Source organism: Acomys russatus, chromosome 26 (genome assembly GCF_903995435.1).
Source record: "Acomys russatus chromosome 26, mAcoRus1.1, whole genome shotgun sequence".
NCBI classification, from domain to species: domain Eukaryota; kingdom Metazoa; phylum Chordata; class Mammalia; order Rodentia; family Muridae; genus Acomys; species Acomys russatus.
Window position 1 is genome coordinate 11,356,213 of NC_067162.1, and position 15,956 is coordinate 11,372,168.

The 15,956-nt window shown below is 50.9% G+C and overlaps 1 protein-coding gene across 1 annotated transcript in view; it reads right to left on the reverse strand.

Annotated features, from left to right (window-relative positions):
- The window catches only part of Mast1 (microtubule associated serine/threonine kinase 1), a 28,019-nt gene extending 13,087 nt beyond the window's left edge, over window positions 1–14,932 (reverse strand). The window contains exons 1-11 of the mRNA XM_051168924.1: window positions 14,806–14,932; window positions 13,314–13,402; window positions 12,847–12,922; window positions 8,719–8,797; window positions 6,270–6,430; window positions 6,019–6,094; window positions 5,641–5,850; window positions 3,167–3,268; window positions 2,954–3,086; window positions 2,820–2,887; window positions 18–103 (exon numbers count right to left, since the gene is read on the reverse strand). Of these exons, the coding sequence (XP_051024881.1) occupies window positions 18–103; window positions 2,820–2,887; window positions 2,954–3,086; window positions 3,167–3,268; window positions 5,641–5,850; window positions 6,019–6,094; window positions 6,270–6,430; window positions 8,719–8,797; window positions 12,847–12,922; window positions 13,314–13,402; window positions 14,806–14,888 (1,163 nt within the window). The 5' untranslated portion in view covers window positions 14,889–14,932. The remainder of the gene's footprint in view (window positions 1–17; window positions 104–2,819; window positions 2,888–2,953; window positions 3,087–3,166; window positions 3,269–5,640; window positions 5,851–6,018; window positions 6,095–6,269; window positions 6,431–8,718; window positions 8,798–12,846; window positions 12,923–13,313; window positions 13,403–14,805) is intronic.
- Between the last annotated feature and the right edge of the window lie 1,024 nt (window positions 14,933–15,956).

Sequence of the window (15,956 nt, forward strand, 5' to 3'; positions counted from 1 at the left end):
AGCCCCGGGTGGCTCACCCGTAGGCACCGTTGCTTATTAGTTTGATAGTGTCAAAGTCAGTCTCTCCAGGCGGTTTCTTGGCCTTGGAGGTGCTGCTGCGACCCTGCAGGAATGCAAAACCACCACTACAATCACCACCTTTACACATGGGGAAACTGAGGAACAGAAGGGATGAAAAACTTCATTATTATCCAGTCTGCACAGTGAGAAAGCAACAAAGGTGCCGCTTGAATCCAAACATTCTCTGGTGATGTGTTTCCGACTTCTACTAGGAAAGATAGAAAACCTACAAAATGGCTCATCGCATCACAGATATGAAATGATCTTAGAAGGTGGAAGCTGTGGGCTGGAGAGATGGCTCAGAGGCTAACACTGACTGCCCTTCCAGAGGTCCTGAGTTCAAGTCCCAGAAACCACATGAGATGGCTCATGACCATCTATGGTGTGATCTGATGCCCTCTTGTGGCATGGAGGTGTACATGCAGTTCTGTACTGCACATAATAATAAATCTTAAAAAGAAGGAGGAGGAGGAGGAGGAGGAGGAGGAGAAGAAGTTGGAAGCTGGCAATATGGCTCAGTGGGGAAAAGGGCTTGCCACCAAGTCTGACAGTCCAAGTTCAACCCCCAGGATAGGCATGGCGGACAGAAAAGGCTGGCTTCCACACGTTGTCCTGATTTCCACACGCATACATAGAATATATCAATAAATAAATGCAGGACACAAACAGGTGCACACAAACAAAATTAATAACAAACGTTAAATCAAAACTCCCCGGAAATCAACACTCAGTGGTACAGTGTTTCTTTTCATCCCTGGGGAGGCCATAAACTAGTTAAGATTCACATCTGTGCGGCAGTGTAAACATGCTAGGTGCTGCCAGATTATTATTCATCTTGCAGTGTTTTGCAAAGGAGCTAGAGGCGGGATACTAATCCCTGGCACAACCAAAACCAACAGCATAAAAATAAAAATAAACAAAGAGCTTCAGATGGGGACTTTGCCTATTTTGCAAAAATCCGTAGTCCCAAGTTCTGGGGGAACTGAGACAGAAGCCTCACTTGAGCCCAAGACTTTGAGGTCAGCCTGAGCAACATAGCAAGATACCATCTCAATATCTGTGAAGATTATCTTTTTGTTGTTGTTGTTGTTTCGTTTTTTTCAAGACAGGGTTTCTCTGTGTAGCCTTGGCTGTCCTGAACTCACTTTGTAGACCAGGCTGGACCTTGAACTCACAGCTATCCACCTGCCTCTGGCTCCCAAGTGTTGGGATTAAAGACGTGCGTCACCACGCCCGGCTTTGAAGATTATCTTTTTTTTTTTTTTTTTTAAAGATTTATTTATCATTATGTATACAGTGCTCTGCCTACATATACACCTGCAGGCCAGAAGAGGGCATCAGATTATATTATAGATGGTTGTGAGCCACCATGTGGTTGCTGGGAAGTGAACTCAGGACCTCTGAAGAGCAGACAGTGCTCTTAACCTCTGAGCCATCTCTCCAGCCCAAGATTATCTTTATATGTGAGTTACAGGTGGTTTTGAGCCATCTGATGTGAGTGCTGGGAATTGTCTGTCTTAACCTTTGATGCCTCTCTAGTGCCTGCTTCTCAATTGTTTTGTTTATTTATTTTTATTTTTAAAAAAGATTTATTATTTATTTTTATGTATACAGAGCTCTGTCTGCATGTACATCTGCAGACCAGAGGAGCGTATCAGATCACATTACAGATGGTTGTGAGCCACCATGTGGTTGCTGGAAATTGGACTCATGACCTCTGGAAGCACAGTCAGTGCTCTCAACCGCTGAGCCATCTCTCCAGCCCCTGTTTATTTATTTTTTATTTGAGAGTTTGTCTCTCCTCATAGCCCAGCTGTCCTGGAACTCACTATGTGGCCCAGGCTAGCCTCTAGTTCCCAGAGATCTACCTGCCTCTACCTCCTAAGTACTGGGATTAAAGGCACATGCCACCATGCTTAGCCTCAATTTTTTTTTTAAGGGTGAACTGAGCTAGGTGGTGGCAATAAATGTCTTTAATCCCAGCACTCAGGAGGCAGAGGTAGGTGGATATCTGTGTGCTTGAAGTCAGCCTTGTCTACAGAGTGAATACCAATACACAGAGAAACCCCATCTCAAAACACTGTCCCCCAGTTTAAAAAAAAAAAAAAAGGTGGACTGAAAGAAGAGGTGTCACATTCCAGCACCTGGGAGGGTGAGGAACGGGATAATCATGAGTTCTAGGCCAGCCTGGGCTACACAGTGAGATCCTATTTTTTAAATTTGACGTCTGGGAGACAGCTCAAGTCTGTCCAGTGTCTGTGTGCAAGTATGAGGACGTGAGTTCAGATCCCCTGCAGTCACATAAAGGTTGGGAATGGTGAGACCTCAGGGTAGGGTGAAGACAAACCCATCTGTGGTGTTCACTGGAGAGCCAGCCTAGAGGATTGCTGGGCGTCAGGCTCAGTGAGGCATCTTATTTCAAAAGATAAGGCAGAGATCGATGGAGGAAGACACCAGGTACCATCTCCAATTTCCACCTGTACACACACACACACACACACACACACACACACACACACACACTGAAGGGATGGTTCAGCTGATAAAAATGCTACTTTTCCAGAGGATCTGATTTGGTTCTTAGCACTTATGCCAAGTGCTTAACAACTGCCTATTACTCCAGCTCCAGAGGATCTGATGCCCTCTTCTGGCCTCCTTGGAGACTCACACCCATGTGCACCAACACATAGGCACACACACACACACACACACACACACACACCCTCTAACCCCGGGCACCGAGCATTGGCACAGCTCACCTCAGACGTGTCATCTTGCTCCGGTGTGTTGGAGCCCCCACTGTCCTGGTCCTCTCGGCGTGCCACATCTGGAAAGAGGTGGGTGTGAGTGACAGCCCTGCTGCTCAGCCCGCCCCCTCTGGCCCCTCACACACCTGGAAAGGGGTCCCGAGTGAGGCCCAACTGTCGGATGATGTAGCGGGGGATGTCCGTTTTGACCAGGTGGCCCTCCTTGGCATGTCCCTCGGCTGCCTCCAGCAGGTGGTAGAACTCTTCCGGGTTGAATTCCTGGGGCAGGGATGGGCTCAGCTTGCTGTGCCCACTGAGGGTCACCCCGTCTCCCCACACCCCCTCAAGCAGCCCCTCACCAGGCACTCTAGAAGCCTTGCAGGGCGAGAGATGATGATGAGCAACTTCTTCACCAGCTGAGTGACGAAGGCCACCTCCAAGCTTTCAGAGCGTTCGTAGGCCTGGCATGGGGGAAATGAGGGAACCGGGCTTAAAGATCATCAGTTCAGCCAGGCCTCTTTCCCTGGGGTTGCACAGAGCACAGTGTTGCTGTTGTCCCATTTGCAGAAGAGGACTGCAAGTGCAAGCCCAGCTCTGGTCCACAAAGCAAGTAAGACCCTGTCTAAATCTATTGATTCATTTATTTATTATGATTGTGTGTGTGTGTGTGTGTGTGTGTGTGATATATGAGTGCAGGAATGTGTGTGTCATGGTGCACATGTGGAGGCCAGAGAATGGCTTTTGGGAGTAGGTTGTCTCCTATCCTATTGTAGGCTCTTTCTTTCTTTTTCTTTTCTTTCTTTCTTTCTTTTTTTTTTTTTTTTTTTTTTTTTGTTTTTTGTTTTTTGTTTTTTTTTTTTTGTTTTTTGGAACAGTGTTTTTCTGTGTAGCCTTGGTTGTCCTGGACTCACTTTGTAGACCAGGCTGGCCTTGAACTCACAGTGATCCGCCTACCTCTGCTTCCTGAGTGCTGGGGTTAAAGGCATGTGCCACCACGCCCAGCTTATTTTTAGTTTTTAAAGATTTATTTCTATATACAGTATTCTGCTCACATGTGTGCCTGCTCACCAGACGAGGACATCCGATCTCATTACAGATGGTTGTGAGCCACCATGTGGTTGCTTGGAATTGAACTCAGGTCCTTCCAAAGAACTGCCAGTGCTCTTAACCTCTGAGCCATCTCTCCAACCCAAGGTGGTGTTTATTAAAATGAATGAGGCCTGCTTACCTGGGCTTTATCCTACACACACACACACACACACACACACACACACACACACACACACAGGGGCGGTGGGTAGAGAAATGGCTCAGCAGACACAAGCATACAAACACACATGGACCACACATGGGGGAGGGAGAAAGGGTAGTGTCCAGAGAGATGGCCCACAGGTTAAAGCACTTGCTGTGAACCCTAACAACCTCAGTTTGACCCCCAGAAACCATGATAGAAAAAGAGAGGTGACTTGCAGAAGTTGTCCTCTTCTGTCCCGCCACACAAATAATATAATTTTAAATTAAAATGAGGGCTAGTGCTGGGCAGTGGTGGCACACGCCTTTAATCCCAGCACTCAGGAGGCAGAGGCAGGAGGATCTCTGTGAGTTCAAGGCCAGCCTGGTCTACAAAGTGAGTTTAGGACAGCCAAGGCTACACAGAGAAACCCTGTCTCAAAAAACCAAAACAAAAAAGAAAGAAAGATCACCCTTTTTATACTTTTTTCGGCCCAGAGAGGTTAAATGCCATTAATAAAGCTGCAGAACAAGCACTGAAAAGAGAGCTAACACTGTTAGATCTAAACCTCCTTCCGGCTTTTTCCACAGATGCCGTCTACTCATTATTCTTGTCCCAATTTCTATATCACATTCCCAGAGACCCCTCCTGGGAACTCTCGATAAGGCACCCAGCTACTCTTTTGTTTGATTCCTAGCCCTAAATGTCTGTCGACACCATGAGCCTTCATCTGGTTCCAGGATTCCTAAACTAGCATTTCTTCTACCTCAGGAGATGGGGGGAGGGATCCTTGTCTTCTGTCCTCCACCCCCACCCCCTGACTCCTGGTGACCTGGAGCGCAGTAAGTGTTCAGCAAGTGCTCTCTATGATCCCTGACTTGGATGGGACATTATCGTGTTTGCTGTTGGTCCTACACCCACTTAGTCGGTGTATTCATTCATTCATTCTTTCTTTCTTTCATAGGCAAGGTCTTTGTGGGCCATGCTGGTCTGCAACTTGGGACAATCTTGCGTTGCTAGGGATAGAACCTGGGGCTAACACATGCTAGGCACCCTCTGCCAATGAGCCATACCCCAGAGACATCTTAGCAATATTTGTTAGTCCCCTACTGTAAACTGGGCACCATGCCAGACTCCAGGGACTCTGTATTGAATAGAGCAAGCCCTGTGCCCAGTCATGGGGCTGACACTGGGGTAGGGAAACCAAGAAAGAAGGTAAGTAAAAACATATAGCTTGATGGATTGTGCAGAGTTTGAGATCACGCACAGCCTGGGTGTGGGGCGGCAGGCCTGTGACCCCCCCCCCAGCTGCTCAGAAACTGGGACAGGAAGATGTGGGTCATGTAGTGATTTGAAGGCCAGTTAGTGGGCAGCTAGGAGTGTAGCTTAGTTTATAGAGTCCACCCAAGAGGCTAACAGTTGCCTAAATATCCGAAAGGCCCCTAGGGAGATAAATTTCAGTTTCTCCATGGGACCTAGAGTGGGAACCACAGTATCCTTATTTTCCACCTCCCAGTATCCCATGGCCCGCACTTCGCGGGTGTCGGAACCTGATGGGGTCTGCCTGGCTCGTGGGCGGGGCCTGAGGTGATTGGCACTCACATCCTGCAGCAACTTCTCCAGGTTTTCCTGCAACTCGTAGAAATAGACTGTGGTGATGAGCCCATCGCGGGACTTGGTAAGGCAGTCTCGGGCCAGTTCAATGATCTGGTGGTGGATGAAGCTGAGCACGCCGTCGGCCAGCGGCAGCACGCTGTCAGGTTCGTAGGCGCGGGCGAAGTCCCGCAGCTTCTCTTCCATCTGCGCGGTGGCCTGGGCAGCAGTGCAAAAATGCAAGGCTCTAGAAGGCTGTAGTCACACCGGAGCCTGCACCGCGCGCGCCGACCGCTAGGGGGCGCGCGGAGCCCAGGCTCGCAAGCGAGGGAGGGGCGGCGACCGGGGGTAGGGTGGGAGTAGGGTAAGGGGGGCGGGATGTCTCACCTTCGGGAACCTCTCCTTGTACACATGGTTCATCATCACGATTTCGTTGTCGTAGGAGGAGGGGGAGCGGCCGGGGCTGCAGGAAAAGAAGTCCATTCTGTCCAACCCCCTGCCTCCATGCTGCCCGTGATCATCGCCCCATCTTCCCCTCCCCGCCCCGCGCACACTCCACTTTATTTTCCCAGGGCCTAACTTTCCAGGTCATGCACCCAAACCCATCCCTCAAGAAGGGAGATTCTATGCCCTCTTACCTGAGGCTCCGAGAGCGAGGACGCACGGCGGGAGAGCGGCGGCCACCATCCTCGTCTGTGATGCTTTCGGTGCTGCCGAAGTGTTTGGATAGAAAGTGCAACTCGTCCACCGTGGGCTGGTAGGGTAGTTGATGCAGGCGCTCCTGGGAGGAGCAGGAGGACTACGGGGAGGGCAGGGCGGTGGGTCAGAGCCACCACGGGGGCAGTACAGCACTCGACCCTGGCCTGGAGCTCCCTTCTGTGATCCCAGCACTTACGAGTATAGTATTTGAGGCCTCGGTCACACTGAGATCCTATCTCAGAACACTAAGAGGTTGTGGGATATTGCTATGCAGAACCATCCACAGCCCCTGCCTTACAGTGTGCTCTCAAGATCCTGGGCCTCCTGGCTTGTCTCCTTGTCATCTCCTCCTCCTCCTCTTCCTCCCCCCCCCCCCCCTTTGCTAGCTCTGCTCCATCCTTACTGGTCTTGGCTGATCTTTAAACATGCCACAAGTGTGGGTCATTTCCCCTGCTGTGCTCCAACTCTTAGCTGGACAGCTAGCTTTCGGTTTGTTTGTTTTTGAGACAAGGTTTCTCTGTGTAACAGGCCTGACTGTCCTGGACTTGCTTTGCAGACCAGGCTGGCCTCGAACTCACAGAGATCTGCCTGCCTCTGCCTCCCGAGTGCTGGGATTAAAGGCATGTGCCACAACAGCCTTGCTGAACAGCTAGCTTTCTTTCTTTTCCTTCCCGCCTTCCTTCATTTTTTTCTTTTGTGGTCCTGGGGACTAAGCCCAGGGCCTCAGGCATGAATGGCAAGCATTCTACCAATGTAACTATTTCCTCAGTTCTTTTTGTTTGTTTTGGTTTTGTTTGGGTGGGGTTTTGTTTTGTTTTATTTTGTTTTTTGGTTTTGCTTTTTGAGACAGGGTTTCTCTGTATAGTCCTGGCTGTCCTAGATTCACTTTGTAGACCTGGCCTCAAACTCACAGCCATCCACCTGCCTCTGCCTCCCGAGTGCTGGGATTAAAGGGGTGTGCCACCATGCCCAGCGTTTTTGTTTTTGTTTTGTTGTTGTTTTGTTTTGTTTTGTTTTTGAGATAGAGTTTCTCTGTGTTGAGTTGGCTGTCCTAGAACTCACTCTGCAGACCAGGCTAGCCTCCAACTCAGAGAACCCTGCTTCTGCCTCCTGAGTGCTGGGATTAAAGGTCTATGCCAACACTGCCTGGCCTTTCCTTTTTTCTTTTCCCTTCTTCTCCTTCTTCTTCCTCCCTTACCCTCCCCTTCCCACCAGTGGTGGTAGTGAGGGATGGAAATAGGGTCTCATGTAGCTCAGGCTAGCCTTGAACTTTTTGTGTTTGTTTGTTTGTTGAGACAGGGTTTCCCTGTTTTAGCTCTGGCTCTGGCTGTCCTGGAACTCACTTATAGACCAGGCTGGCCTTGAACTCACAGAGGTCTGCCTCCAGAGTGCTGGGATTAAAGGCATATATGACCCATCAATGCCACCACCAGCCAGCCCATCAGCCTTGAACTCTTGATGTTCCTATTTCATACTCTTGCTAATTACCTTCTGTGTCCTGTTTTCTGAGGCCTTAGCGCTCGCTGCTGACCTTCTGAGCATCTCAACCCAACCCTCAACTAAGGTGATCCTCTAGGAAGCCTCGCTTTATACCCCTCACCAAGTCACATGATCAGCGCTTGTAATCATCATGGCATAAGGGACAGGAGAGATGCCTCAGGGTTAAGAGTACTAGCTGCTCTTCTGGAGGACCCAGGTTCAATTCCCAGCAACCACATGCCAGCTCACAACTGTCTGTAACTCCAGTTCCAGAGGATCTGACACCCTCACACAGGCACATGCAGGCAAAACACCAATGCACATAAAATAAAAATAAATAAATTTAAAGAGCTGGCCATGGTGGAGCATGTCTTTAATCTCAGAACTTGGTGGAGGCAGAGGCAGTGAGTTCGAGGCCAGCCTGGTCTACAAAGTGAGTCCAGGACAGCCAGGGCTGTTATACATAGAAACTCTGTCTCGAAAAACTAAAAGAAGAAGAGGAGGAGGAGGAAGAGGAAAAAGAAGAAAGAAGGAAGGTAAGAAAGAAAACTAGGGATACGCCTGCAAAGGGCATTGAAGGAGAGAGATTTTTGAGGTGTGCAGCATGTAAGCAAACAGACTCTAGGTAGAAGCTATGTGTGACCCGGCTCCGGCTAGCTGAAGATACAGACACGTGCCTTACTTCTTCAAGACTTTGTCATCATGGATAACGAGAAATGAGTAGGTTCCTAGGACAATGCAGCGAGGGCAGAGATGAGCATCAGGGGAAGGTCTGTCACCTCTAATGGACAGACAAGTGGGCGCTCATGAAGAACAGTGGAAGCCATCCTCTCAGGACAGCAGGACGGTTGGTCTAGGTGTAGCCACTTCCGTCCCTACCCACCCATCCATTGCCCTCCACATACTCACTGAAACAGTTGAGCTGGGTGTGTTGGTGCCATAGCCAGAGGACGGAAGTGAGGCAAGCGACCATCGGCGTCCATCCGCCCTGGAACCCAATAAGGTTGTTCAGAATCTGCCAGGGGTCCCCTTGCTTCTGGACTGAGAGAAGCCACTGGGCGTGACCAACATGGGTGCGGGGAATGGAGGTGCTTATATCTGAGGCTTTCGAAGTAAAAAGAGAAAGATGGCATCTTCTAGCCAGGTGCCAGGGTCTTGGAGGAAGAGCCCACCTCTTTGGGGCTTCCCCAGAGTGGACACAGGAGGACTGGAGACACTTGCCTAAAGGAATCATGATATATGCAAGGCCACGGCACGATCTCCAGGGTCGCCAAGCATAGAAACACCCTCTGGGCAACCCTCTCAGAAATCTCCCAGAGAAGACTCCTAAGGATCTTCTTGGACACAGAGAACCTATCCGTCATCAGGCTAGAGAGGTGGCTCAGTGGTAAAGAGTACTGGTTGCGAGCTCTGGTGCCCCATATTTGACGACCTCCCCTTGGTGGGGAGGCCTGGTGTCACTCAAAGAAAGAATAAGCAGGCTACCAAGATGAGACTTGATAGCCTATGACCATATAGTGGGGGAGGAGGTCCCCCTCGGTCATGGATCTAGGCGAGGAGAAAGGGGTGAAAGCCGGAGGGAGGGAGGAATGGGAGGATACAAGTGATGGGATAACGATTTAGTTGTAATCTGAATAAATTAAATTTTAAAAATAAATTAAAAAAAAGAGTACTGGTTACTTTTCCTGAGGACCCTGGTTTGATTCCCAGCACCCACATGGCAGCTCACAATTGTCTGTAACTCCTGTTCCAGGGGATCTGACACTCTTATACAGACCAGACATACATACAGACATGCAGAATAGACCCAGTGATGTACTGACTTGTGTCTATACACTCTTGTGCACACATAATCACTCTTACAGTATAGCCGCAGTGACTCATGTTCATGTGCCTAGTTTGCTCAAATTCACAGACTAAGCCTGGTGGACTGGCATGTGACTATAATCCTAACACTCAGGAGGTGGAGGCAGGAGGACCTAAGGTTCAAGGTCAGTCTGGACCGTATAGTGAGATCTTGACTCAAAGACAATCAGAGGAGACTGGAATGGTGCTCAGAAGTTAAGGGCAAGCATTTCAGGGCCCCATATCTGGGCATGGTAGCACACACCTATAATCTTGCCCGAGAAAGCAGAGGCTGGCAGATTTCTGTGAATTAGGGATTAGTCCACATAGCAAGTACCAAGACAACCAGGGTACAAAAAAGACTCTTATCTCTAAATAAATAAGTAAATAAATGAATAAACTCCAGGCATGGTGATGCATACCGTTAAACCCTAGCACACAGAAGACAGAGCAGGCAGATCTCTGAGTTGGAGGCCATTCTGGTCTATGGAGTGAGTTCCAGGCCAGCCAGGGCTACATAGAGAAACCCAATTACAAAAGAAAAGAAAAGCACCTGTTGCTCTGGCAGAGCACACAGGTTCAGTGTCCAGCACACACATGGTGGCTCACAACCATCTGTAACTCTAAGTCCAAGATCTGGACTTGATCCCTCTTCTGAACTCTGCAGGCACCAGGCATGCACATGGTGTGTGTGTGTGTGTGTGTAGACAAAGCAAGGGCCAATGAAATGGCTCAGTAGTGAATGAGCTCATCTCAAAAGCCTGATGACACAGGTTTGCTTCCTGGAATCTGCGGTTGATAGAGAGAGAGAGAGATCTGACTCGGGACAGTTCTCTTTCCTCCTCATGAGCACCACCACACACTCTCACACATACATATGCGGGTGTGATGCACATAACGGGACACATGTAGCCGGGCATTCCTTTAATCTCTCGGGAGGCAGAGGCAGGCGGATCTCTGTGTTTGAGGCCAGCCTGGTCTACACAGCCAGTTTCAGTGGTGGTAGACACCTGCAAAACCAGCTGGCTGAAAAGTAGGAGGGTATTTTTATCACTAGAAGGGTTCAAGCTGCTCCGCGGTTACACAGCATGCCGTAAGCCACCCTGAGCTACATGAGACCCTGTCTCAGACAAAATTCATACAGAAAATCATTCTGTTGGAGCAAGGTAGGTAGGTCAGTGGTCAAGAGCATTTGTTGCTCTTGCAGAGGACCCAGGTTTGGTTCCCAGCAGCACCCACATGGTGGCTCACAACCATCCCTAACTCCTGACCTCAGAGGGCACCAGGAACTCAAGTGGTGCACACATAAATGCAAGCCAACCACTCAGTACAGATACACATAAAATTAAAATAAGGCCAAGCGTGGTGGTGCACACCTTTAATCTCAGCACTCGGGAGGCAGAGGCAGGTGGATCTCTGTTAAGTTTGAGGCCAGCCTGGTCTACAAAATGAGTGCAGGACAGCCACGGCTAAACAGAGAAACCCTGTCTCCAAAAACCAAGAACAACAACAAAAAATTAAATTTAAAATTCTTTAAAAATGTCCAACTCTCTCAAGGCCAGCCTGGACTACTGAGTGAATTCCAGGACAGCCAGGGCTACACAGAGAAACCCCCATCTCCAGTTGTTGGTGCTGGGGGGAAGGGGGAGAATGGAAAAAAAGAAAAGTTCCACTTCTCAGTCCCATACTCAGGACCCCTTATTAAAGGCAGTTGCGAGCATTCATGGCCCCATGCAGGAAATGCAACATCATCCCTCTCACACACCAATGCATAACAACATGCCAAAGCAGACACACACTGACATAAAGATACACACAAGAGAGCCAAGACTCACCCTGACACACATCCAGTTGCATACTGACTCACACACCCTGTGGTTTCATCCTCACGCAGCTACACATCCGAGACTCTCATTCACTGTCAGACAGTCAACTCCCACGCAGCTACACACTCGTGCAGTCACTCCGATGCCCACACTCATTGATGCAGCCAGGCTAGGGCTCCCTCACATAGATTATGTCACAGACACACTCACACGGGGCCACCAACTCACCCAGTTACACTGACACTCATTCACTGATGCACACAGACACAAGCTCCCTCAGACACCACACACACACACACACACACACACACACACACACACATTCTCTCTCTCTCTCTCTCTCTCTCTCTCTCTCTCTCTCTCTCTCTCTCTCCCTCTCTCACTCCCACACAGGCTGCACATGCCTCAGAGATACAGAGGTACATTTACAAATCTACACTACACGCAGATGAACATTCCAATATGCGTGCATGGCCTACACCTGCACACACCCACACTGACACGCTCAGGTAGCTAGTCCCGCAGATACAGACTCTGATAGGGTGGGCTCTGGCTTCTTTCTACACAGGAGTCTCTCTTGGCTTCAGCTAGGCTCGACTACTACTGTGGAAAGGGGTGCCCCTCCCCCTCCAGGAAGCTATTCTCTACCCCCACCTCCCCCTACAGCCTTCATCAGTCTTTGCAATGACCCCCGTCGTCTTTTTTTACTGCCTCGTCGTCCCCTCGCCATGCTAAGGTCATATGTTCTAAATGTCTAGTTTCTAGCAGGTCCCTAACCATGAATACAGTTAAAGAAAAAGCGCCCCCAACTCCCACTCTTGGTCCAAAGATCGCAGTAACTCTCTACAAGTTTCGTCACCAAAAGCAGGAACTCTGTGCCCCTCCCCACTTTTCATTACGGTCTCCAAGAAGAGTCGTTGAAATCCACCCAGAACCTTGGAGGCAAACGCAGCATCCTACCTTTGGGAAGGTTGAGAAAATGCCCTAGCCATCCTCCCCGGATAAAGGGACTGAGGCCCTGGATGGGCTCGATACAGTGTGCGCTTGCGCACCTCATCTTGAAGGCCCCGTTCTGTTGCTATGGAAACGCTCGGCCAAGCGCACAAGGCTAGAAGGAGGCCGACCCTGGGGGCCCCAGAGAGCACCAGCAGTTTCCCTCCACTTTCCCCATTCTGGATCAGTGATTGGCTCCGCCTTTTTATAGGCTCCACCTTGAAGCCTAGTGGCTTTCGAGCTAGGACATTGAGGCCTTTCCACTGGTCCCCAGAGGCTACTCGGGTGCAATTAGGACAAGAACAGATGGTGGCCCAGACGGTGGATGGGGAGGATCGCACCGAGTTCTGGGGCCCTCAAGGGAGGGACTCACCTTCGGGAGGAAGCAAACGAGAAGTGGGCGGGGGTATTGGGAGAGAAGTTGCGGGGGCTGTCCAGGGGACTGCTACCTGCAGGAGAAAGGAGGGCTTTAGGGTCTTCTAATCACCAAATTTGGTTGCCTTCTAATGTAAGCCCATGCAATGTATGGTAGGCCACGCCCATTTTGCAGTGACTCCGCCTCTCTAAACATTTTTTTTTGCTTGCGGGGTGGGGTCTCGAGTCACTGAGCACACCTAGGTGCTTATTTGGCCACCTCTAACATGGCTCCGCCCTTCAGCTATGGCTCCCCCTTTCTGCCTCTACCCCTCTTGTCCGATCCATCATCCTCTAAACTAGGTGCACCTACATACACCATCAACCCAGAGTGGCCACGCCCATACAGGGATAGTCACGTCCCGGCTGTGGCCCCGCCTCCCATGGTCTTTATCCACACCTACCCAGGCTACATCCTTGTCTCACCTAAGTGGCCTGGCAATGGGGAGTGGGGTCGCGGGAGCGTCGGAGAAGTGCTTGTCAGGATGAGGCTTTTCCGGTTACTGGTGCGGCAGCTGCCAAGGAAGGAAGGCGGGTGTCAAGAGAGGCCCCAAACCTTTGAGTGTGAACCTGTGCTGCCACTCTCTCTTCCATGCGGCAGCCAGTGTGTGACTTCTCCCGCTGTGAGGTCTGTGTCAGTTAAGGCCTGATAGTCACGGTGATACCATTTGTGGTCCTGAATGTCTAAGTGTCCTTGCATCTGCCCACAACGTTCACAGTATGTAGACACATGTGGCATCCCCTGTATGAGATCCACACTGAATGGCACTGGTGTGCCACGCATTCTATCTGTGTAACAACACCTCTGTCTGCATGGGTGGTGCAGTGGAAAACACAGCTAGTTCATGACTGTGGAACTCCTGCTTAGTGCATGACTTCAGGGGCAGGTGTGCAGCTGTCAGACGCTGGCTGCTTGTGTGCCCCCACCTATTGTGTGTGGATTTAACACCGTGTGGCCCTGGGCACATCCAAGCATGCAGCCATGTACCACACACGGGTATGTGCTCTGTGATGGTATGCCCTTGCCTTTGCAGAAGTCCCTATGTCTGTTTAGCCTGGTGGCAACGTTACCTAGCTGTTGTGATACTGTTAGGTGCCTGGTTGTGTTATCTTGGGTGGGAACATTGTTTTTGGTGAGTGAGTGGTCGTGCATCATGCATGTGGCACTTAACTAGAAGATCAGGACGTGTGTGTGTGTGTGTGTGTGTGTGTGTGTGTGTGACACAGAAGGTGACCCTATTTGTGCATGGCTTTGACCTGTGGCTGAGTGTATGTGGTGCCTCCCAATGTATTGGAACCACCAGGTGTGTGTGTGCCTCTGTGTGTGTGCGTGTGTGTGTGTGTGTGTGTGTGTGTGTGCCTCTGTGTGTGTGTTCATGTTCTGTGTGATGCCGTGTCACTATTTTCAGTGTGAGGCTGTGTTCGAATTGGGGGGGGGGTCCGTGCAGTGGTAAAGATCCCCCCTCCTCTTCCTAGCAGCTGCAGAAGTGGAACCCCCATTTGCTCTAGCCCCTTCGTTCTCAGCCGCAGTGACTGAGCATATTAGCTTGTCCAAGAGCATGCGGATGGGGGCGGGGGGGGGGGAACCAGGCTGCGGCTATTGTTCTGAGGGTGCCAAGTCCCCCCTCCCCGCGTTCCCCTACCCCCACCGGGCCGCCTAAGCCCACAGCGTCCGCAAACAAAGGCGCTGCAAACCCCCACCCAGACGACCCCTTTCCCTAGCTCAGGCCTTTTCAGTCCTCCCAGCAGCACGGCCCGCACCGTCCGCGTTCGACCCCATCCCCAGCAGGAGGGCACATAGTGGACACCTCTGGCGCAGCTGGACAGCTATCAGCAGCCCGACCCCGCCCTGCCGCAGCAGCCGGCAAGGGTGGCTTCATCCGGAGGGCCGGGATAGGGTCTGGGGGTGGGGGTCTACCTCTTGGTGCGGCGAAACATACTGCCGCCGGGGAAGGAGGGCATCGAGAAATTGGAAAGCGCGGTCCAGAGAGAGTCAGACATGACCCGGCGGCGGCGACATGGTGGCAGGTGCAGCAGCAGCAGCGGCAGCGCGGGGAACGAGTGCGCTGGGCGGAGGCTGGAGCCGCAGCGGCGGCCAGGGGAGGGCGGGGGAGGGGAGGGCCCTGCTGCTGCGGCCAGTCGCGAGGGGGCGCTGCGGGGTGTCGCTGCGCGAGGCCCCGCCCGCGCACACTCCTGGCGCTCCTACCTAGGTGTCAAATCCCGGTGTCTCTCTTCCCTAAGGCTCACCTGCTGCTTTTCCGGGGCAGGGGTAAATCCTTCTGGGGAGAAAAAAAAAAAGAGGTAAAATGGATGGAGGTCAGCGTGGACATGCGGCCATTGCTCACTATGCAGCTCCGTTCACCTAAGGAGCAAGAGGCGCGTCAGCATCACCATGTCACCCTTGCCTTCCCGACTCCTCTCCCGATTCCCAGCAACCAAAACAGGGCCAAGGGCACAAGAAATAGACCCGACTGGGCATCTGAAAGCATGTTCCTGCAAATAAAGTTTTGTTTGTTTTCTGACAAGACAGAATCTCACTCTAGTTTAGGACGGCTTGGAACTCATTATGTCATCCAGGCTGCCCTCCAACTGGAGATTGCGCTGCTTCACCTTCCAAGTGCTCGGATAACCATGACAATGTTTGTAAGACGTTGTTCTTTGTTCTGGACAGGGTCTCACGGAGTCCAAGCTGGCCTTGAACCGTATAGCTGAGTGATAACCTTGATCTTCTTTCGGATCCTGTGGCTACAGGTCCTCTGCACCAGCCTTGCAGGCAATGCTACACCACACCCGGGTTATATGGAATTGAGTATCAAGCCAAAGCTTCTGTGCACTTCTCCAACTGAGCTATACCCTCAGCCATAAAAAAATATTTCTTCGGGGCCCAGTGGCCAACAAGCTTGACAACTTGAGGTGGATTCCTAGGACTCACATTGTGGACAGAGAGACTCTATTCCAAAGAAAGATGTCTATTTTACGTCCATAGTCACACTGGCGCATGCACGCGTGCGCTCTGTCTCTGTCTCTCTCTCTGTGTCTCTGTCTCTCTCTGTCTCTCTCTCTGTCTCT